General features: G+C 39.1%; 2 protein-coding genes across 2 annotated transcripts; one reads left to right on the plus strand and one right to left on the minus strand.

Annotated features, from left to right (window-relative positions):
* Positions 1–1,126: 1,126 nt before the first annotated feature.
* On the minus strand, positions 1,127–14,814 carry ppa1b (inorganic pyrophosphatase 1b). The gene is made up of 11 exons (XM_042064839.1): positions 14,657–14,814; positions 13,990–14,054; positions 13,494–13,547; positions 6,821–6,940; positions 6,556–6,642; positions 6,246–6,372; positions 5,883–6,010; positions 5,623–5,708; positions 2,746–2,821; positions 1,552–1,591; positions 1,127–1,443 (listed from the first exon to the last, which is right to left on the minus strand). Exons 1-11 carry the CDS (start codon positions 14,715–14,717, stop codon positions 1,415–1,417), a joined length of 873 nt encoding a protein of 290 aa, XP_041920773.1. The 5' UTR covers positions 14,718–14,814; the 3' UTR covers positions 1,127–1,414.
* A 364-nt stretch (positions 14,815–15,178) lies between these two features.
* eif4ebp2 (eukaryotic translation initiation factor 4E binding protein 2) lies at positions 15,179–20,868 on the plus strand. Its single transcript, XM_042064848.1, has 3 exons — positions 15,179–15,480; positions 18,545–18,721; positions 19,268–20,868. Exons 1-3 carry the CDS (start codon positions 15,348–15,350, stop codon positions 19,297–19,299), a joined length of 342 nt encoding a protein of 113 aa, XP_041920782.1. The 5' UTR covers positions 15,179–15,347; the 3' UTR covers positions 19,300–20,868.
* The last annotated feature ends 2,884 nt before the right edge of the window (positions 20,869–23,752 follow it).

Below are 23,752 nucleotides of genomic sequence, written 5' to 3' on the forward strand. Positions count from 1 at the left end.
ATAAAATATTGGTACACATTTTATAAATTCTGCATGCAAGTCAACTTATGAGCATTGATGAGATTGTTGTTGACTTCCGGAGAGGTCACACCCAACACCTGCCACTGACCATCGACGGTGCTGTGGTGGAGAGAGCGAGCAGCACCAAATTCCTGGGGGTGCACATCAGTGAAGACCTCTCCTGGACCACCAACACTGCATCACTGGCGAAGAGAGCTCAGCGCCGCCTGTACTTCCTGCGGAAACTCAGGCGAGCAAGTGCTCCACCAGCCATCATGACCACATTCTACCGAGGCACCATTGAGAGCATCCTCTCCAGCTGTATCGCTGTGTGGGGCGGAAGCTGCACTGAATACAACAGGAAAGCCCTGCAGCGCATAGTGAACACAGCTGGAAGGATTATTGGTGCTTCACTCCCCTCCCTGAAGGACATTTACACCACCCACCTCACCCGCAAGGCGACCAAAATTGTGAGTGATGCAAGTCACCCCGCTCACAATCTGTTTGATCTACTGCCCTCTGGGAAGAGGTACAGAAGCCTGCGCTCCCGCACTACCAGACTCACCAACAGCTTCATACACCAAGCTGTAAGGATGCTGAACTCTCTCCCTCCTCAGCTACATAACATCCTGGACATTGGACCCAAAATGGCCGCCTGCACTACTCCACTTGCACACTTGTACACTTTACAACTTGGTGTTGTTGTCCTGAAAACACAACACTTCTGCTGCTCTTACATAACTTGCACCACTATGCCACTTTCTTTCTTACTTAGGTCAAACAGAACTACCCAAGCCTTTTATTGGCCTGACTTTGCACTAGTATTTTATTGACTGTCTATGCACAATTTCAACCAAATTTTGCTGCTCTTATTTTTTCATTATTATATGTGCCCTCTTATTTACTTATTTACTTACTTTTTTGTTTACTTGAATGTTATGTTTGTCTGTGGACCATAATTGGTAAAATATGTCTTGTCTTCACCGTGGGATAGTGAGGAACGTAATTTCGATCTCTTTGTATGTCTGGAACATGTGAAGAAATTGACAATAAAGCTGACTTTGACTTTGACAGAAATGTACATTTCAGTGCTGTTGAAGACAAAAAAGGAACTTTAAGTCTTAGATCAAAAGAAAGTCTTTAATAAAGCAATTAAGAGTCTCTTACAGAGTGCCAGCTTGATCCAGAGTGCATTAGCCCATCTGTGCTGGTAAACAGCTTAATTATGCAAGTTAAATAAAATGAAAACTATTATTACATTTTTCAGAATTGGCTAATCTCCTGTCTCTCTTACAGCATATCTAAAGAAATGATATGTTTATCATTCAATGTTCAATTCTATATAGATTCATAAATCTACTTTCAAGTACATCTATTGAACCAATTTGTGTTCCCCCGAAGTGCTCTTCTTCATTTACTTCTTATAGTAAAACCATTTATCAACTGTAATGAGAAACATACAACGTCAGTTCAATCAACAAAAAAAAAAAAAAAAAAAAAAAAAAAAAAAAAACATAAGAAAAATGTGCTTTATATCCACAGTAAATTTACCTGAACATGGAATGGGTTCTTCTTTTCCACAGGGGCAATTCTGCAAGGGAGCAACACAAAACATAATAAGGTACTGATGGGTCAAATGCAGAGAAATCCATCTATCTATCCACCCATCTTCTACCTTTCTACCTACCTACCTACCTGTCCCTTCATACAGGCAGATTACTGACCACTGCACTTCAAATGCCCATTCAACCCCATTTGCTGTAAAATGCACAAAACCTGGAGCAAACCGTGTTGGGGGGGCAAGCAGGTCCTGAGCTGGAATGAGTAAACCCAACTCCCTCTTACATACTAAATGGCAAACACTAGTATTGATGAGTTTCGGTTTATGTGTACGCCCACCTCCCATATGTGAGATTCAAAAACAGTGTAGGACCATTTCAGTTAAAGGTCATCAATCAGCAATTTAAACGGTTCCCCATGAGCTTGGTCAAATAACCAACCAGTATCTTATCCAACAGCTTTTGGATAAGCACTTACTCAATAAGACATTTTTATCTAAAAACCAACAAGGTACTGACTACCAACAGACTTAACTTACAAACAGTAACAACCGTACAACAGGAATCGATGAAAGCTAACTTTCTAATGTATTTTTACAATATATTTGGTAACATGTTGTATAAGTTATTCTCATATTTTTGCAGGGTTTCAGGCCTGACTGGGCCATCAAAATGAAGGAGGTGGCTTTAAAGGGACACCAGGCAAGCCTGATGCTTTTTCTCTACGAAACTCCCCCTCGCTCGGTCTGAAGCTCTTTTCCTTTTCTTTGCGTCTTCAGTCAAGGGTTTTCGCTGCTTCTTCGCCGGCTCTGCCATTATACACACGTTTGCAACAATCTCTAGCGTTTCGTTAGCCTGCCTCTATGCTGTAAACTGATCCTGCTTCGGTCGGCGGGTAGGATACACCGAACTTGCAAGTGGGATATTCTTCCTACAGGCAGTAGGTAGGGGCGGGAGAGAGAGCCTTCATTCGCCCCGTAATAAGTCATTTAACCATATACCGACTTACGAAGATGATTAATTAACACAAAAACGTTGCCTGGTGTTCCTTTAAAACTCGCTATCTAGACAAAAAGAACTTAAAATCATGACTTAATGTTGTGTGAACGGTCTGTGTCTGTGTGTGTGTGTGTGTGTGTGTGTGTGTGTGTTCTCTCAATAGAAGATAATAGCTAACTGGTCTTACAGCATCAACAACGGCTTGGGCTTCACTGCTGGAGCAACAGTTCGGGCTCCCATCTTCAGAGAAACACGTGTTTTTACTGCAAACAAGAGGGACACAAATAGACTTTCCATTGGATGTTTCTCAAACACATGCCGATAACTTTATTAGTCATATTTTACTGAATAAGAATTTTGTTGATATATATATTTTGTTGGAATATTTCAAAAGGTGCAGTCAACAATCATATGCGATTTCAAGCCCATACATTTTTTTTTTTTTATCACATTCTGCAATCACCTCCTCACAAGTCTCTGTAGGCAGCTTGGAAACAAACAAAGTGGGGGCAGCCCGGAATACTGAACGAAGGGGTGAGCTACCTCTGTGGTGTGTTTCGTTTGGTCCTTAGTTTAAATATAATGTACGCAGTGTTTCCCACAGAATTTAATTCTATTTGTGGTGGTAGGTTTGCAGAATTAACTTGAATGCAGCAGTTTTTAACAAATTAGTGCAGTGTGGTTATGATTCTAACCAGATTTAAGCACAATTTAGTACAACCAGGAAAATCATTGTGTGGTGGTCAGTGTTGCCACAGTTACCTTGAAAAAGTAATCCGATTACTGATTACTGATTTCTCCTTTAAAAAGTAACTTAGTAAGTAACTGATTTTAAAAGTAACTAAGTTAGATTACAAGTTACTTTATTAGTTACTTTCAGCAGCTTCCGACAACACCCCCACCGCCTCAACATAAAAATGATAACCGGTTTTGCCAATACTCACTATACAGGAAGTGCATTTTAACAGTAATGTCAGCAATGTATAGCAGACATCCCAACCTAACCTACTTAGATACTGAAATTCAGATGTTTGTTCAATAATGTCTAAGTACACCAAATAAGGAAGGCCTATTGATAGAAATTGTTATAGTAAAATATGTAGATTTTTTTTCCATGTAGCCTTGGCAACTAGCCATCTTGTATAGGCCTGAGTAATATGCAAATGAAATTACACTTGTTAAACTCACCTCAACAAGTCTTTTGCAATCATTTAACCCGCCGTGAGCAATGCTAAAGTCGCTGTTACTGTACAAACAGTGCAGTGTGCAAGACTATCATTATGTTTTAATCTTTAAGAGACAATTGGGGACACTTTTGTGTATTCTGATAGTCTTCTAAAAAGACTATTAAACAGCTTCAGGTGATACAAAATGCAGCAGCTAGGACTCTAACAAAAACTAAAAGAACTGACCACATTACTCCAATTCTTAAGTCCTTGCACTGGCTTCCAGTAAGTCACAGAATTGACTTTAAAGCACTATTGCTTGTTTATAAATCAGTAAATGGAGCAGGACCTAAATACTTGTCAGACATGCTTCAGCAGTACACACCTTCTCGTCCTCTCAGGTCCCAGGTGAAAAACCTGCTAGTAAAACCTACAGTTAGAACCAAACATGGTGAAGCAGCTTTTAGCTGCTATGCGGCTCAGCTGTGGAACCAACTTTCGGATGACATTAAAAAGGCCCCAACTGTAGCCAGTTTTAAATCTAGACTTAAGACCAAACTGTTCTCAGACGCTTTCTGCTAACTGTGCCGAGTTACAAATTCTGAATCTGCCTCGATAATTATTCTACTTTGTCTTTTATTACTTTTTTTACTACTTTTGCCTTTGTTTTTGCTTACTAATTATTCTTTATTTTTAAATGATTTTACCTTGTGTTTTATGTTTTCTTTTGAAAATAATTCAGTGGAAATGCATGGATTCCAGTTTCTTCCAGTAGCAGCAACTGGAATCCATGCATTTCCACTGAATTATTTTTGGAATCTGATCCCTTATCATACCTGTTCATTCTTACTCGTTGCTCGACTTATCGTGACTAAATTCAAGATGGCTGCAAACGCTAAACTTCGTGAAGATACTGTCTGTATAAATCGTCTTGTAAGTAAACTACCAGTGCTTTTTCAAAGTTCTCAATGTCTCGTTTTAAATGTCAGGGCCCTCGGAAGTCTACCAATGAAGTGTGGAGATACATTGAGCCTCGTAAATGGGTGTAAAACAGTGATTTATTTGCATGGCTAGCCCGATGCCGAAGCACCACTATTGAAAAAGCTGTTGGTAGCATCGGCTAACTAGCGCCAGATTTTGGAGTGCAGGGGACAAGCCGAGATGGGCTATGAGACATACGTTCACACTCGGTATCATGTTTCAATACACTTTAGGTCAATATCACACCGGAATTCTCCTTTAAGTTTGGGAGAAAAGAGATATAAGCACACTTACACGGAAAACTGTGTTACTAAGTAATGCGTTACTGGCATCACTGGTGGTGGTCAGTGTTGATATTGTGGTGGGCCGCCACAAATAAGTCAATGTATCGGAAACACTGCTGTACGTATAATGTATGTAACAAAAGTGTCTACTAATAAATTTGAATAGAAACATAAACAAATGCGACTTCCTGCGAAATCGCTGACTGCACTTTTAATCATTAGGACTTCTGCATGATTTTCCAAGAAGAATAGTGTGCTGAAGAATGGTATAATCTGGGCTGTGTGGTACATAAGTCTTTCCATGAGGTCCAAAACAATAAAATATTCTCTCCATTTGACCAACAGTTTCAGAGACATTTATGTTTTGTACCTTTTGACTAGTCTTTACGTGGCAATGATTTTATGTTCTACTTTCTTTCAAAGGATCTTGGGTCTTTGTTTCAGCTTCTAATAAGAACATTATGTAATATAGTAACTGAGTGGTATATTAAGTCATTTTATGAACATAATATAAAATTGTTCACATTAATGTCTGCAAATTTGTGAATGGTAACACATACTTCCATAAACCAAGATATGTCCAGCTATGATATAAGGCACAATTAAAGTGGTCAAAAATGATTGTCTCCTTACCAGCTTAACCCCCCTGCATTAGTCGGCTGAGAGATGAGATTCTTCCAAAAGGCATGAGTGCTCTTGATTGTCTCAATAGCAAAGTCCTGCAAGTTAGCAATTAACATCACCAAACAGCAAAACATTTTATAATACAGAAAAAAATCAAATGTATCTAATGAATGTACACACACACACACACACACACACACAGATGAGATTATCCATACACATTTAAGGACCTTTTCTTTACCTTTGTTTGCAGATAAAGAAATACAAACCTTGTCTTTAAAGTCTCCATTGAAGGCAAACTGATTTTCAGGCTTTCCATCGGGCACTTTGTAGCGTCTAAACCAGTCCACTGTATTTTCAAGATAGCCTGGCTTCAGCTTCCGGACATCTTCAATATCTGGCACAAAATAATTCACAAAATAACAAAATCAACACAAAGATGTGTCATAAGCTTTAGGTAATATAAATACAAATGTTTAAATATTAGGTTTAAATATTAGAAATTCTTTGATGCATTGAAATTGTAGAAGTTGATGGCAGAAACATCAAATAAACATGTAAACAGATCTGATGTACCTCATTCAACATTACTTCATACAGTGGTTTGAAAATGTCACTTGACACTAACTTACTGTTGAAGTCCTTCGCCTCAGGGTCATCAACATTGATTGCTATAACTTTCCAATCAGTTTCCCCTTCATCAATCATTGCCAACACACCCAACACCTTAACTTTGATGACCTCCCCTCTTGAGCATACCTAAAATGTTTGAAGCAATGACATTTTATCCCTAAGAAAGTTGCACGGTAAAATATTCTCTAACAGACTACTGATTAAAACTGGTATATACCAGGGTTATTTGTGTCAAATCTCTTAACAGTTAAATCAATTAATATTATTACTTACTAGTCTGATAATGGTAAGAATTTGAGGGTGCATTACCTTGCTGCCAATTTCACAGACATCAATTGGATCATTGTCACCACAACAGCCGGTATCTCCATCTTTGTGCCCTGGGTCTTCCCATGTCTAGTAGTGGGACAAAAAGTAATCAGAAGAGAATGTGAAAATGTGCAATTGATGCATATGGGTGGAGGGTGTGTGTTTGTTCCATGAGCTTATTTTCAAAAAATTTTGCATTTCATGTGCATGGTGCCATCCACAGATTACCCATTCAATTGGACCCCTTTGTTTAGCTCTTCAATACCTGAGGGATGGCTCCATAGTTCCAGATGTATCCTTTGTGAGGGAAAACGTTAGCCACATACCGCAGATTTCCCTTCTTCACATCTTGTTTTATAGGGTTGAGAGGATCTTTGGTGGCAATCTGAGAAGTTAATCAATTTATTTATTTATTTAACCCCAATCTGTATTACAAGATCCAGATAACAAAATCAAGCCATGCTCATTTGACACAGCTTCACAACTACTTTTATTGCAGAAAAAGAAACCATACTAATAATGTCAATCCTTACAAAAACAAAAGGACCTTAAAACAGATGATACAATAAAACAGTTCAGGTTTCCATCTCATCTGCATAGGTAGCAAAAGGTACACACAGTAAAATTCACACCTTGGTCAAGCTTCAGCATTAAATGGATGATAATTATATTATATTCTCAAATCTTATTCATTCGTTCCAATAACTACAGAGAAAAAAACAGCTACAAGGTTTTAGCAAAGATGATCATTTTTTAAAGCCATTCCTCGAAAGCAGTCCCACGCAGGAACTCTGCAGATGTCAGGCAAGTGCAAGTTTGTCCCCACCAAGCAAAAATAAAGCAGGAAAAACAACAAATCATTACACAAAGTATTTTTCCCCTAGAAAAGCAAATTAATTTGTTTTTCGTTTTTAACACACCAGTATTAATGTGGACAAGGGATGTAGAGAGTCCTATAGAGATGGGAAACCCCACTGTCACTGTGTGATGTAATCTTTTTATGACTGAAGGATTCATTTATAGAAATGACCATTAGAAAGAGATTACATGCAATTCTGTTCACCTTCAAGCTGGTGCTGTCAAATGTGGTCTTAAAAACAAAGCATCAAAACACTGGATGGATGCTTTTCCATACAAAAACCGGGAGACTGGTCCAAACCGAGGTACGGATGAAGGCTACCATTTAAGATGCTCCATAAGACCTTAAAACAGAGTCAAGGTTCACCTTGAGCCAAAGCACATAGCCAAAACAACAGGCTTCAGGACCAGTCTGAGGGTCCTTGAGTGTTTCAACTAGTCAACTTGGTCTGAGGACACCTGAAGATGGTAGTTCAGACACTTCCTTTCCAATGCAACGGAGCTGGAGAGTATCTGCCCCGTAGAATAGGGGATTAGATTGGCCTAAGAATAAATCAATATCAGGGGTTTTGGTCACTCGTACAAATACCACGTCAAAAAGTAAGGTTTCTGGTTATTTTTGGTTCGAAAACAGCTTAATGTTTTTTTCACATTATACTCATATTATGTATATTTTCTTTGTAATCACCAGAGTGTATCTGGAAAAAAAAAAAACATTTCTCAAATGAAGTGTACTTTGATAGTAATTGTCATCTTTAAAGTAAACTTCATCACTGTGGTTCACCAGTTGCACAAAGGAAGCAACAATCTCTTCAGAGCAATAAACGCCACTGGGAAGATCACTGGGGGCCAGTTACCACCACCTCCCGCTGGCTTCACAGACCCGCAGAGATGAATCTCAATTGTTTAACCTCCTGTCCTCAGGAAGGAGGGAAGGAAGCAAGTGAGGACTACCAGAACAATGTTACATCCCCCACCCCCCCAAACCCAGCCACCCCCCCAAGAAGTCAAGCTGCTAAATTCCCAGGCCCTCAGCCCTTCCATACCAGTTTGTCACAATCCACCACACCCTACAGCGCTCTGCATAATCGCAGACAAATAACTCTCAACCTCGTTACCACTACGACAGGCTGCTGCAACAGGATAATACTTTGGACTGAAACTGTTTATCTTGTATCCAGTACTGATAACCGTGTGGTGTAAATGTGTGCTTGCTATTTTTACTTCTAGTATGTATCTTTATTCTTGTAATATTTATGAAACGATTACTGGAGTAGCTCAATTAATTCTTTGCCTTTAGGCTTCGTTTAATTCCTATCACTTGTTTCACACTGACTGTTATTACTGACGTATACACCACATTTAGAATTAAATTGGTGCGATGTCAGAGCCAAAAAAACGTCCATAAAAGGCATAGAATGTCCAAAGTTTTGCGAAATTTCAAACTTAGGAAAGATGACAAGGTGCAATGTGTCCACTGCAAAGCAGAAGTGGCATACAACAGCAGCACGCAGTGTTTCCCATACATTGACTTATTGTGGCCCACCACAATATCAAAATTGACCACCACATAATGATTTTCCAGGTTGTGCTAAATTGTGCTTAAATCTGGTTAGCATCATAACCACGCTGCGCTAATTTGTTAAAAACTGTTGCATTCAAGTTAATTCTGCAAACCTACCACCACAAATAGAATTCAAATTCTGTGGGAAACACTGAGCACATCAACGATGATTTAACATCTGAGCCAAAAGCATCCAGTTGTCCACACACACACTGTTACGACCCCGTGCCCCCTCAGGTCCTGGTCTGTCAGTGCACGGGCAGTGCTGGGCCTGGTTAGGCTAATTACATTATTAGGTGCACCTGTATTGGGTGGGGCTATAAAAGGGGTTCTCTCGCTCGGTAGGCACTTTTTCCTCCTTTCTTGCAGGCACTTTGATAGTCCTCTACTGTGGCACGTTATTCTTTCCCTCCTCTTTATTTATATTTTCCCCCTTTTGCCTTTCACTTACTCATCTTACATGCTGATACTACCATTTCACACATACACACACACACTCCTTAACACGCATTTCCCTAGACACTTTAGTGTTGATGTTGCTATCAATATTAATAAATGGTTAAATTTGAAACTGTTGTTGTCTCCCTTTATGTTGCGGTCTGTTCATGAGCTGGCCTTAACAACACACACAGTTAGATTAGGCTCTCTCACCAAATAGGCCTACCCCAGACATAATTATTATAGCCCTGACAAAATAACTGCATTACTTCAAGTGTCAAAACTGCAGTTTTCTGAGTATCAAAACTGCAGTTTTGGAGGAAATAATTGCAGTTCTTCTGCAAAAAATGCAGTACTTTGGATGCGAAAAAACGGCATTGTACTGCATAGTAGCCTACTGTACTTTACTGCAGAAATGCAATATTTTGGACATGAAAATACTACTGTACTGCACTGTCCTGTAGTATAAAAGGTCATTTTTTGTAAGGGAGGTTATTTGGTAGTAATGGTAAATGCTGCAGATGCACAAATCTACATAAAACAGATACAGTATATTAATTTACTTTGAAGTGATTAGGGCTAGTTAACAGTATGACATTTGTTGTGCATGTTACATTTTTTATCCAATTACTCGATGAAATAATCACTAGAATACACGGTTCCAAAACGAATTGACAACTGCGCCACTATTCATCTTAACAATTACTTTATTCTATCCAGATAACAAAATTCTTATTTCCACAGAATTTTTCTCCCGTCAGAGAACGTAGTGATAAGTGGACAAACCCTCCATTGGAGTAATACAGTACTACATTTTTCAGGTAGACGGCTTGATGTAAGTAATTACAGCACAGGTAGAGAGCATAGACCTCTGCACTCTTCTCATGTTGTGTCATCTCGCTGCCTTACACTAAAATCGGTTAAATGAATCAATCATCAATATTCACTCAAAATCCATCATGACAAGTGAAAACAGGATTTACAAATGTTTGCAAAATCATTCAAAAGGAAAAACTGAAATATCACACAGACAGTGATTGTTTACAATTAATTATCAAATGGACGGTTTATTAGTTATACTACTTCTCAGCGTAATAATGCAATATTTATCAACCACTGGGAACATTCCTTTATTAATTACACCCCCGACCACATTCAATTTACTTGGTCTCCTTCTGGTGCCACAACCTCTTCTGTGTAACACGTTCTCTGTCCAACATTCCGCATTACTGGTTCTACTGGCTCAACTTGGTCCAAGGACTGGACACTTCATTCTTTTATTCTGTACAGTATTTTACTATATTTAATTTTCTTTTTGTATGTTAATAGTAGCTATTTAATTAAGCATCTTTCAGCTCTTAACATGTAATTGTACTAATAAACTCTTATTGTAAAGGTCTCTTGTATCTTGACAGAGTAAGTATTCAGACCCTTTGTTATGCTACTGAACATTTTAGTTCAGTAAATTAAATTGATTGGACATGATTTGGAAAGGCACACACATGTTTATACGGTCTCAGAGCTGAAAATAGATCAGAGAAAAAACAAACAATGAGGTCAAAGTAACATCCTGCAAAACTAAAAGACATGATTGTGTTGTTGCACAGAGGAGAAGGCTACAAAACTTGCTGTATCGAAGGTCGCCAAGAGCTCCGTGGTCTCCATAACTGTTCAATGGGAGAAGTTTAGGACTACCCCAGACTTCCTAGAGTTGCCTACCCAGGCCAATTGAGCAATCGGGGCAAAGGGCTTTAGCAAGAGAGGTGACCTGAAGGTCACTGAGCTCAAAAGATCCTGTATAAAGATGGGAGAATTACTGCCACAAACCCCAGGGGCCTTATTCACAAAGAATTTTAAGGCTAAAAGTAGCTCCTAAGTGGCGAATTTAGGAGCAACTCCTAAAAATAATGGGGTGTCACTCCTAACTTTAGGACTTAAAGGACCTAAAAGTAGCACCTAAGTCTGGGACAGCTTAAAAGTCGTCGAGAGGACTCCTAACTCACTAAGACCTATTCACAAACAGCTTTTTGTGGCATTTCACGTTGCGATGTTTTGAAATGCGTTGCCTATGCGGCAACAAGAGCTTCCAATCGCGAGGGAACAATTTTGCATTCATAAAAGGGATGCAATAACGCCACCAACAACAACCATGTAAATTAAATGTAATGTTTCATTGTGAATCAAATTAAAATGGTCTCCTCTTTGCAAACATAGGCATATGTGACAGATTAATTTAATAATGTTGCAAAGATACTGCATCAGTCCGTAGGCCTATGTTTCATTAAGCTACTACTGTAGGATATTTGTTTTGCCTTACTCTTTATTTCATTTAGGCTAGACCTTTTTATTCAGTTATTCATCATCTTCCGTCCTTCGAGCTACTTGTGTAGCGCACGCATTCTCAGACCTGTCACTCATCATCGTAAGGAAGGTGTTTGGAATCATTCCCGCGTTACAATCATCAGCCAATCAAGGTGGTCACTTCAGTCAAGCTCGTGCATGAGTAATGACGTCATCCATAGCAACGAAGACTCACTTAGTTTAGGAGTTTTCATTTTTCCTTACTAAGAGTAGGTCTGAAAGGCTTTGTGAATAACTTTTAAGAGAAAACTCCTAGCTAAAATCTTTCAGTGCGATTTAGGAGTACTCCTAGTGGTAAGATAAAAGGCTTTGTGAATACGGCCCCAGATCAGTTGAGTTTTCAAAGTGGCAAGGCACAGGCCAAAAAAAGTTTCCAAAGAAGCACATGAAGAACTCTTTAGACAGTGAGGGACAAGATTCTCTGGACTGATGAAATCAAGATGGAACTGGTGGCCTGACTTTTTAGAGCCATATCTGTAGAAAACCAGGCACTGTCCATACAATCCCAACAGTGACACATTGTGGTGACAGCATCATGCTACAGGGGTGTTTTTCAGCAGCAGAGACTGAGCAACTGATCAGGATTGAGGAAAAGCTTCACAGAGCAAAGTACAAAAATACCCGGATATAACCTGGCCCAAAGTCTCCATTCCCAAATCTGAAGTGTTTGGGCCAATAAAATCGTTTGGGCAGGCTTTATACAAGGATGGACAGATGAGCAACAGTGCCTAGTCATTCACATCACTTGAGCTTTTGTTTACAAAAGAAAAAGGCTGTTGCTAGAGAAGCTACATGTTTTGCTATAGCATCTCTCGAACAGTGCAAATACTTGAAAAACACCCAGAAAACAGCAATTAAGGCATTTGTCTAGAATAATGATGTTTTTAGCTGTACTCCCCACAGGATTCAGATATTTCATTGGTTTGATTGGTTAGGTCTATCATCCATCATGTCAGTTGCATGCAGGGGCATTTTCCCCTGTATTGGTTGAAACACGCCGCAAAATCAAAACCCAATGGATTGATACCAGCCAGGCTATGCCAGGTTATTGATGCTGCCCACACCCCCACCCCTCCGTGCCCAACCACATTTTTGTCTTGGCCAACATCCCTGGGTGCAGAAGTGGCTTAGGAACAGCTTGTGTAATGGAGGCGAACTGAGCTAGCGTGTTAGTTGCCCGTGTAAATCCTCACAGCCCTAACCTTAAGAACACTTCTAACCGCTGAGTTGGAAGCCTGGGCTTTTAGCTCAGTGGTTAGAGCGTTCGACTACCATGCCGGTGTGTGTCGAGGTGGCGGGTTCGAGGGCCGTGAGCGGCGGACGAATTACGACCTCTGTTACACTCGAACATCTCAGACCTGCATATTTCTGTCCAACAATGGTCCCCATGCAATCTGACAGAGCTTGAGCAGATCTGCATAGACAAATGGTGGAAAGATCCCAAAAGCAAAGTGTGCAAAAGTTTGTTGCGCCATATCCAAGAAGACTCAAGGCCGTAATCAGTGCCAAAAATGAAGTTACTGAGTAAATGGAATTACTTTTTAAATAAAAAAAATCTAAAATCTCATTTTCCTTTTGCCATGAAGTTGTGTCAGTTGATGAATGCAACTCTTAAGGTTATAGAAATCAATGTGATTAATCACCACACCTTGTTCATTACTGATATTAAAGATATGAAATCTTAAAAAAAGGCATATAGTAAGAGAGATACACTTACCTCCATCTTTGCGTTTGTCCATCTAGGTACCTCAATGACTACATGGAAAATATTCTACAGACAAATTGGTGTGGGTTAAGGCCTACAAGTATTCAACACAGCAAACACTTCAAAGAATACAATTACTTTTTGTAGCATAAATGGCCTACGGCTTAATGTTGGTTAAATGGGGGATAGCTACATCACCTCCCTTATAAAGTCTGTGGCTACATTCAATAAGGTAAATATTATTATAAATGTACTAGAGTTGCCTAAAAAATATTGTATTATTATACAAGTACACAATAAATTATATGAGTTATATTTCAATGCTGGGAAGGTTACCACTCCCTATAACATGACCTCTTATCTCAAGATTTCAACATGGCCTTTTGGCAGAAATGGTCAATGTCATTAGAGTGGGAAATTAAGTGATCACTTAAGTGTCCATTTACAGTAGGGTACTAAAAGATTTGCTGTCAACTTCTTAAAAAGGAAAAGTCCATTGAACCTGTACCTGGCTTTCATCAGCATACAGAGGTATGTCATGGAATGGTGAGATGTACTTCCCATCAGAGTTTTCTATAAGAGAGATAAATTATGTCAAATCTAATCACCTTATGACGTCTCAACATTTGAGCCTCAGGCCTGTAGCCAACACGTAGGCCTTCAGTGATTAGGCTACTCAATATTTTTGGTGGGCTTTAATTTTGACCACTGGAATAACTGCAGAATTGTAAAATGCAGTAGTGTGTGCACAGTACATGGACATCTGCCGTTGCCTTTGCTTCTCGAAAAGAACTTTCTCCTGCAGAAAGTGAAAGTTTAGGTGCAGTTTCCGTTGCGAATCAAGACTGATAACCGTCGACCACTTCCTTCCATGACTCGACAAGGAACACAGGCGTCCACACACAACCCTACACAACACACAACCCTAACCCGGCAGAACTGGTTGGGCAATATCTCAGCATATTGCAGAGAAAACCTGCTGATCATTGAATGGTCAATTAAAGCACACCGAAAAGTATGCCCAAATGCACTATGCGCCCAAATCACTATGGTTATTAACTGATTTGACCATGATTGACACTATAATGAATGACACGTGGAAACTAAACGTTACGGTCCATCAGTAGACTACCCACGAATAAAATCCCGATACACTGTAAAATAATTATACTTACTGAAATACACTCTGTAACTCAGGGTGTTTGGATTTCCTCTCTCTTCGATTGTGAAACTCATGGTGTTAGCGTTATTGCTGTTTTCAGACTACTGTGTGTGCATCGATTGGTGAACGACGTACACGGTGCTGCACTCGGCTTTGAAAGGACCAAAGGCCGCATGCGCAGTTGTGAATTAAGAGGACGAGGAAGAGGAAGAGGCGTGCTTCAAAGAATAGCCTCTTGCATTATCCCTCATTTTATGATATGATTGTAAATACTTTTATACATTTATGTTAACCCACCACACCGTGGTGTTTATTGTCACAAACTCATTGCCAGCTATCTAAATATATTGCAGGACTGCATTCAGATAATTTACCAATACCACGTTTAACTGCGTGAAATTGTATTTACGACTACACACATTTCAATACATGATGATGATAACGGGTCTATGTTGAAATATAAAAGTAGTTACGCGAAAATGAAGACAGCCTCAGCTAATGACGTAATATCCTCTACACACATGCTTCGCTTCCTGCCTGGTGGAGGGAGGGGACCGTGCTGAAGGCTGGGTTAGCGAGCTGAGCAACAAGGAAGGTTGTTTGGAGAGAAAAGAGAGAGGGGGACGGGTCCGGGATACCACCTTCCCGCAAGATAGCCTAACATCTTTAGTTTGCTATTATTTGTTTTGTGATTGTTTGATGCAATGTCGACCAGTCGTCATCATAGTGAGAGCCGGGCCATCCCGACCAGGACGGTGCTGATCAACGACACAACGCAGCTACCTCATGATTATTGCACCACCCCTGGAGGCACTTTATTTTCCACCACTCCGGGAGGTAATGCAAACATATAGTGCATTTGATATGTCGGAGAACCGGGGAGTGTTAGTTGTCGATTGTTATGCCTACTTAAATTGTATGTTGGCTCACAACAATGCGGCCTGTGCCTCAGTCTTATCCAACAACAACCCGATCTTCGCGCAAAACAAAAACAAAGCTTTGCTGCGCCGCCTATGCTGTCGGTTTGAAGAACCTGATTGGCCGAGCATCAACGCAGTGATTGAGAAGCATGTTTGTTACATTATTACAGTGAAATTGATACCAGTATGGCATATGTTTTAAGGCCTGTAATTACCACCATTCCTCTCAGAAATTGTGTGTTGATAAATCGCCATGTCTGTGGGCTACACACACAACATGTATGTAAGCCACGTCATATAAATTGGCAAAACCGATCGATATTTGCAGGTGACATTTGTAAGCTTTGGCGAAACCAGTTACAGATAACATTAAAGGCATACTCCAACACAAACTGTGTTGAATGAGCCACTAAACTAAACCAGCAATACCGGATACTGTATTACGTCATTATCTACTCGGCTAGAATGTTTATTCTTTTGTTGCTCTTTCAGCCCTCACAACTTGTATTGTGATACAAGCCTTTGCAATAAAACTGCTCATTTAACAGGCAGCGAGGAACACACATGCTGTCCTTTGCTTTCTCTTCCAGTTATGCTGGTGTGAGTAAGCTATGGTGACATCTTAACAAATCAAATCTTGTGTTTCGCAAGCTGATTTGAACTTTGAGCACAGAATCAAACATTGCTTTTAGTTTTTATAGCCTATTGAATGCTGCCTCTCCCCATTTTCTTCCTCCAGTAACTCTGTATCATGTTTGTAGTGGCCTATGTATGTTATGTATGTAGCCTATGCTAGCATGCCTCCCCTGATGTGTAGGCCTACATACTCATCTTTCTACCCAGCTGGCCTCACAGATAGGTCCTATATAAATTAAACTGAATTGCATTAACTTAAGATTAATTTGCACAGATATCAAGTTATCCTGTATTAAAATAGTAGAGTTAGCAGTTGCTATATCATAACAAGCAAATGGTAAAACTAGGCAGCACTGACCCCACCACAATTTTCTAGGGTAGCAACAAGTATGCCTGACAGATGGTAGCTGCTTAGATGCTACATACATAATAGCTTTGGCTGTGTTAACTTATGGTAGCCTATCTGTTAATTGGGATAGATATTAATATTACTAATCTCTGAATGTTGATGTGATATAAAAACTAGCTAGCCACATGGAGTTATCTAGACCAATCCCTGCACAGAAGTCCTACATTTGATTGGTTAGACATTTTGTCATTTTGCTAAAGAAATAGCACATCCAAGAGGCTATGCATAGCAGTGAACTGCTTGATTGACAATGTTTACCTGAGAGAAAAAGGCAACACAAGCATGTATTTGCACCTCCAGACCGAACCCCTTTGACATTTTAAATCACACCTCAGGCAATCGGCCATTTTGCCTGTGTCACACGTCACCCTTAGATAATAGTCAGATTTTAGAGACATCCCGATCAGCTTAGTGCACAGATGTCACACCCACAACATTTGAATAGTGGGTGCCCCAACATTAATATCCCAATATGCAGCATAAAAGACAGATACACACAGATATCCACAGACATTTTTATAAGCTTCAGCTTGAAAACCAAACATGATTTATAAATAGTAAGATTCATCATCATCATCATCATAATCAAGCTCATATTTCCCACAATAGCACAAAAACACACTCACCTTTCATTAGATTGATGTAGTAGGATATTTATATAGTTTTATGTTAGCCCTTAAAGGTGCACTGTAGACAAACATTAAAGGTAAAGGTGGGTGAAACCTAATACATAATTCCTCATTATCAGGGAACAGAAAAATAAAATGGTTGATGATCCCTGGCTGACTTGAAGTGGAACGTCCCTTATTGTATAGATCAGCCAAAAGTCATGTAGGCCTACAGCTCAGCCCAGCAGACATCAACATGTAGCCTCATCCTTTTCCATGTGGGGAAACAAAAAAAACGCAACATATGGTTTCTAAGGTTTCCAAGTGCACATGGAGCAGTTTTCACACTGCAGTGTCTTCCAGGCATCTTAAAGTAGTGCAGAATCACAACAACTCTGCTAACAACACAATGAACGCATTCTAGCCGTAGACAGTAAACGTCAGTGTTTCCCATACATTGACTTATTTGTGGCGGTCCACCACAATATCAACATTGACCACCACACAATGATTTTCCAGGTTGTACTAAATTGTGCTTAAATCTGGTTAGCATCATAACCACGCTGTGCTAATTTGTTAAAAACTGTTGTATTCAAGTTAATTTTGCAAACCAACCACCACAAATGGAATTCAATTCTGTGGGAAACACTGAACGTTCTAGCGGGTATCCTGTAAACATGGCGGATGCTGTGATATCGGGGGCGGGGCGCTGTGTCCTGACAACATCTCCTCATTCTCAATAGCTTCACTCTTAGTTTTATGCCCTGGAACTGAGCCCATCTGAAGTGAAGACTGTGGGCCATTTACATACTTCGTAAGATGAATGGGAATGGTAATTTATCACTCTCTCCAGGCCGGTAGAATACTTCCCTGAGAGCCAACGAGGTATACTGTTTCTAGGCAACAGGTATTGGAGACAGAAAATCCTCAAATTGCATTTTGATGGCAGTGTATGAAATCTGTTACTTGAATTCTTCAGAAATAGGTGAAGGCATTCAATTTTGAATCCCCATGTTTGTTGCCAAGTTGATTGTGCTGTCCAAGAGTCAAATTGTAATGGAATAACAGCTTTCTCTGAATGTATATGGGTAATTGCTTGAAATTGGTCTGTCATAATGAGGCTCTGTGTGGAGTTTGAATGTCTTGAACACACCATTGTGTCATCGGTGGCACTGACTTGTATGTATTTGTTACAGTGCCTTAAAGTGTATTAAAGTGTAAGGTATTATGAGAGTTTAGTAAAAAAAAAAAGACTACTGGAAATGTTGTATTATGTAAATGGGCACTGAAATGATTTGATTTGGGTTGTATATTGTGTTTTATTGCAGGAACCCGGATCATCTATGATCGGAAGTTTCTGTTGGATAGACGTAACTCCCCTATAGCCCAGACCCCACCAGCACACCTGCCCATCATCCCTGGAGTAACCAGCCAAAATGTCCTTAATGAAAATAAGAAGAATCAAGCTAATAACATTAACAACCGTGACACCAAACCAGGAACAGGTAAGCCTCCACATTTTCCATAAGATCCCTCCAAAAGTGTATTTTTAGTATTTTTAAAATCCTTTTTGGGAAATTCATTTTCCAGCATTTGATGTGCTCTTACAACCAAGGTTAGCAGCTGGTAGGAAAGGTGTAGATCCAAACCATTTTGTCTCTGCCAAGTGGCCTTTCAGTTAAAGGTTCTACGTTGTTTGACTGGCAATGCACCTGGCAAGGCGTTGATACTCTTGCACAAATACTAATGCTAATTTAGTTACCAGGCAAAATCATTTCGCCAATTTAATGGTCATGACCTCATGCGAGCACACAGAGGAGGACGTTCTCACAACAGTCTCACCATTCCTGTAAAATATTGACTACAAACTGTAATTTGAAGTAAACCTCCACTATGTTCCACCAGATGTTAAAAAGCTCTACTAATTACTGAACCGATTTATGCCTAGTTTTATTTCAATCAAATGTCTTGCATTAGATAAGGAAATATGTCTCGAGTGTCTGTCACAATGTCTTAAATTAGGCCTCAACATCAATGACCTTGTGTTTCAGGTGAAGATGCTCAGTTTGAGATGGACATCTAAGCAAAGGAGAAACAAGATGAAGAAATAAGAAGGATGAACCTGGCGCATGTGTGCCAGTGGCTTGGCTTGTAGAAACCAATATCATAAGGCCTCTCAGCCATCTCCTTTTGCTCTCTCATTAGCTGCTGGTTCTTTATCACCCATGGGGATTACACTTGACTTCAGGTCAGGTTGCTGCAGCCCAGGAAAACTAATGTAGATGTTGCCTTCATCTGGTTAGTTTTCAGGGGCACTGCAGAAAACCTGTTTCATGGCCACAAACTAAAGGAATATGTGACAGAAGTGCCCAGAAGTAACATATTCAAACTGACAAAATCAGTTTTACTATCAGGGTGCATTCTATTGCTAGATAACTCAGTCTTTGACTACTCACATTGTCTGTCTAATCCATGAAGAATGAATGAGTTGAGTGGACATTTATGGTACACAGTTATATTTGGATTGCCACATTAACAAATTCGGAAAAAAACTGAAAACCATACCCTAAAAAAAGTATCTATAAGCTCTTTTTTGGAGTCTGTTAGGTGTATTTGGTGAATTTGGGAGATCAGCATTAATCAGCTGTCCCTTGTCTATGAACAACAGCAAATTCATTCCAGGCCTATTATGCCCATTACTTGCTGGTGTGAGTTTGACATCTATTTCTAGGAATATTCAGTTATTCATATTTGATTTAAGATGTTGCACAATGAATCATGTCTATTCCAGCATAAACATCATTCTAAGGGCAATTTTCTCCCCTTATATACATGTGATATGTAACTCCAAACAATTCCACTGTGCACCACCATTCATGCCCTGTAAAAGTCCATGCTGAAATATCTGTAGAACAAAGACACTCAGTCAGCCTTTGCATCTAGTCAGAAGTCTTATTTTTTACAGATTGTTTCATAAATTAACGCCAATGTGACCGAAGTCTCACTAGATGTATGATTTGCCTCTATTTTTGTGAGATAAATTTCAATTATTGTAATTATTGTTATACTTTAATACCATTTTCACACATATACTATCATAAGTGTCAAGGTAAAGTGACCTTTAAATTAATATCTGTGAAATCTGAAGGCTCTTCACGGGTGTTGGATTCAGTAGTTGTGTTTCAGTGAGGCACATGCACTAAGTAAATATGAGATTTACAGACTTTACCACACTTATCTGGCATAATGAAAAGTATGTCAGTAAAGCCCAAAAGCCCATTCAAACCCCATTTAAATCAAATTGCTACTTTATATTCAAACTTTAAATACTGGGTCAGAGGTAGGAAAGCACTGAAATGTTGTCAGGTCATCTGTAGAGATTAATATAATACTAAAAAACCACCAGTCAATTGGCAGTTAAAGATCAGATGAAGAGATGAAACAACACACTCGCACAAGCTCGGTGACCTGACACTCATTAGATTAAATTGATTTTTTTGTGAAAAACTTGAATTTTTTCCAACTCTCCTCTATGCATTTTCACCTTTATTACTTCCCATCACCTTTCAGTGTGAAAATCTATGAAATTGGTTCAAATTAAGTTCCTATTTAAATACCGTACTGTAGCCAACAGTCATCTTTTTTAAAAGTAGGAGCATAGGAGGTAAAAGGGAAAGATGACTTTGGTGAGAGAGCCTGTCTCCTGCACAGTGATCAATACATCGCCCTCTGTGCTTCATTTAATTTGTTTCTACTTGCTCAATGTTTTCTCTTCTGTGTCTGTGCCCATGCCTTACTTTACTAAGCTTAGAGGCTGTGAATTTCATCTGTTGAGTTATGGCTCCTTTGAATTCATTTCCAGCATTGTTTGTCTCACCTGGATCTTTTCTTCCTCCTTTGAGGCAAAGATCAAGCCACTCTTGTGTCTGTTATCTGAGAAATTATATTTTTGGAGATTAACTTTTCTGTGGCTAAATGTTTTTTTTTTTTTCTCCTGGCTACACTATGAGAGGTGTAATGGGAAATGATCTTTTCGCTGAATGATCAAAGTTGCTTGTAGCTCTTAGCTCTGGTAGCTGTTAAGATTTCTATAAAGGATTTCAGTTATGAGCTATTTGACATTTTGGTCAAAAATTGACAAGCCAAACAATATTCAGATTATGTGTTATTAATCATCTTTAGCCACTGAAGAAAAAACAGCCAGCCATGCCGGTGTAATTCCTCCATTTCAATCAAAATACTATAGATGGAACACCATGTCAAAGCAAAGGGAATCATTTTCTCTCTTATTTTGGTAATTGAATAATCAGATCATGTGTTTTTGTTTCAAATTTCACTGTTCTCAGTGAATACACTATAAATCATTAGCTTTGTGGGTTTTCTGTTTGTTTGTTTTTTTGGTCAGAAGTATCATTGATGGATTTGAAACATGTTAGTGGCCTGTAAGGTCTGAACGATTTTGTATTATGTCGCATATGAGATTGAAAAAAAAAAGATTATGTTTTTGTTCAAATCCCTGAATTATCTTTTATTTTTCAATGAAATGCCAATGCCATTGGACACTGTTACAGCAAGATCAATAAAGTTCCTTCATAAAAACTACTATTATGTTTTAAAGTCTTTTTGTAAGGCACTGTTGCCGAGTCATATGGAGATTGGTAATTCTGTATTTCAATAATTCACACTCCACAGCCAGGCAGTGAGGGCATAGTGAGCACAGCAGTTCTGTTCCTTGTCTAGGTTTACGGGGCTCTTTAAGAACTGTTGTGTTCACAATTCTAGCTTTTAGTAACTTCATCCTCCTGTAGTGCTCAGGTCTGTGGGATTGGTTTTCAATGTCAAATGGATCATGGACTTATTTTGTCCAATTAAAGTCCTTGGCCTTGATTCATGTTTTGTTTCTATGATTGTTTATATTGAGTGAAGCCACTCAATGTCTGGTGAGAACCTGGATGTCAGTCTTGTTAATTGTTTATCGATGTGATAAAGTCAGTTTAAGGCAGTGGTTCTTAACTGGTCTGGTCTTGGGACCCACAATTTCATGTCTCATATATCTTTTTAGTATTTAAGCCAACTGATACGGTGAGCTATGTGGTAAGACAAGCGAAGTACCTGTACCTGTTTGGAACATGCGGATGTTTGGCATAAGGGCCTACATTTGCAAAGTCCTCAACTCCTATTGCCTTTCAAAGTAGTATGCTACTCAAACCAATAATGTGGGTCCAGACCTGTTAACACCACAGGGGTTTCAGCTTGAATGAGGATGCACCTATTTGGAGGTTAGTGGCATAATTACATTAGTCACTACCATACTGTAGGTTTTCAAATACAGTTACTGTATATATAATTTAAGATACACTGGGAACTGGTGTGTTTAAAGGTTATTTTCCCCGGAGTTATTTCGGTCCTTTTGAGCTTGGCATATATGAAGGACTTGTGTGAAGAGTGACCGGTTGCTTGGAAACCTGTGGCAACAGGCTGTGTTCACCGGAAAACTGCCTGTAAGCCTAGCTGGAGTGCGCAGTCCTTTTGTTACATGAAATAATCTCTTAGAAAGCAGTTCAACTGATGCCATAAATATCTTGTGAGGTTAATATTTCACAGAGTGTTTGTTATGTTGAAGGAGGATTCATGACAGGCAATGATGTACAGGAGAGGGAAGTATTTACATAAATAGCAGTGTAGTATTCAAAATATATGGGAGACTGAGCTACTGCTGAGCTAAATACTGGCCTACAACCATACTATACTTGTGGACATGAATCACAGGCTCAGTCCCTGCCTCAGTCATTGCAAGCGCCTCTTGATTGATTAATCACCACTATGTGGATACTATTTTTAGAATTGATTTAGATTGTGTTAGTTAGTACAATTTGTATTTTAGTATATTTAGTATATTCTTTATCTTCTACTGTCCTTATTGGCTAGTTGTGTTTTTATATTATATACTTTTAATTACTTTTTTCTGCTGTTAGTGAATGTGTGTGTGTTGTCTGTATGCTACTGAGACTTTGAATTTCCCCTGGGGATCAATAAAGTATCTATCTATCTATCTATCTATGAATGATAAGTGCTGACTATTCTACTGCCCACCTTCCCTGTTGATATGTTAAAGCAAATAACCATATGCAAGTTATCTTGCTGTACAAGCATTTTATCAATGCATGCCCCTCTTGTCCCTCTATGCCGGCATATTGGATCATTATATTTAAATGATATATCCTCCACATTGTTGCAAGGAGGGTTTTTTCATTGGACGGGATAAATATAATACAACTTCCATTGTATAAAACAATCATGGATTTTAAATGCTGATTGATGACCCTGTCACAACATGATTTCAATTAGCAATACACTGTGGATACATGATTCATTATCGTGTAATACCAATATATTCGGTTAAGTAATGAACACCAATATTACATTATTACATGTGGTAACACTTTCATGTTCATCATGCTTAGACACTTTAAAATAAATATGCTTGCATGGTTACAACAGACTCTTGTTATGCAAAGTATTGATTTTGAGAGTGC

This window comes from Alosa sapidissima, chromosome 16 (genome assembly GCF_018492685.1).
Source record: "Alosa sapidissima isolate fAloSap1 chromosome 16, fAloSap1.pri, whole genome shotgun sequence".
Lineage (NCBI taxonomy): Eukaryota > Metazoa > Chordata > Actinopteri > Clupeiformes > Clupeidae > Alosa > Alosa sapidissima.

What these genes read in the sequence shown, in the direction of transcription:
- eif4ebp2 (XM_042064848.1), top strand. Translation starts at nt 15,348, where the DNA reads ATGTCGACCAGTCGTCATCATAGTGAGAGCCGGGCCATCCCGACCAGG. An exon ending in ATTTTCCACCACTCCGGGAG is followed by an intron (nt 15,481 to 18,544) that starts GTAATGCAAACA and finishes GTTTTATTGCAG; the next exon opens with GAACCCGGATCATCTATGAT. An exon ending in TGACACCAAACCAGGAACAG is followed by an intron (nt 18,722 to 19,267) that starts GTAAGCCTCCAC and finishes CTTGTGTTTCAG; the next exon opens with GTGAAGATGCTCAGTTTGAG.
- ppa1b (XM_042064839.1), bottom strand. Translation starts at nt 14,717, where the DNA reads ATGAGTTTCACAATCGAAGAGAGAGGAAATCCAAACACCCTGAGTTAC. An exon ending in TGAGGCGAAGGACTTCAACA is followed by an intron (nt 6,011 to 6,245) that starts GTAAGTTAGTGT and finishes ATTTTGTGCCAG; the next exon opens with ATATTGAAGATGTCCGGAAG. An exon ending in CCCAAGCCGTTGTTGATGCT is followed by an intron (nt 1,592 to 2,745) that starts GTAAGACCAGTT and finishes GCTCCCTTGCAG; the next exon opens with AATTGCCCCTGTGGAAAAGA.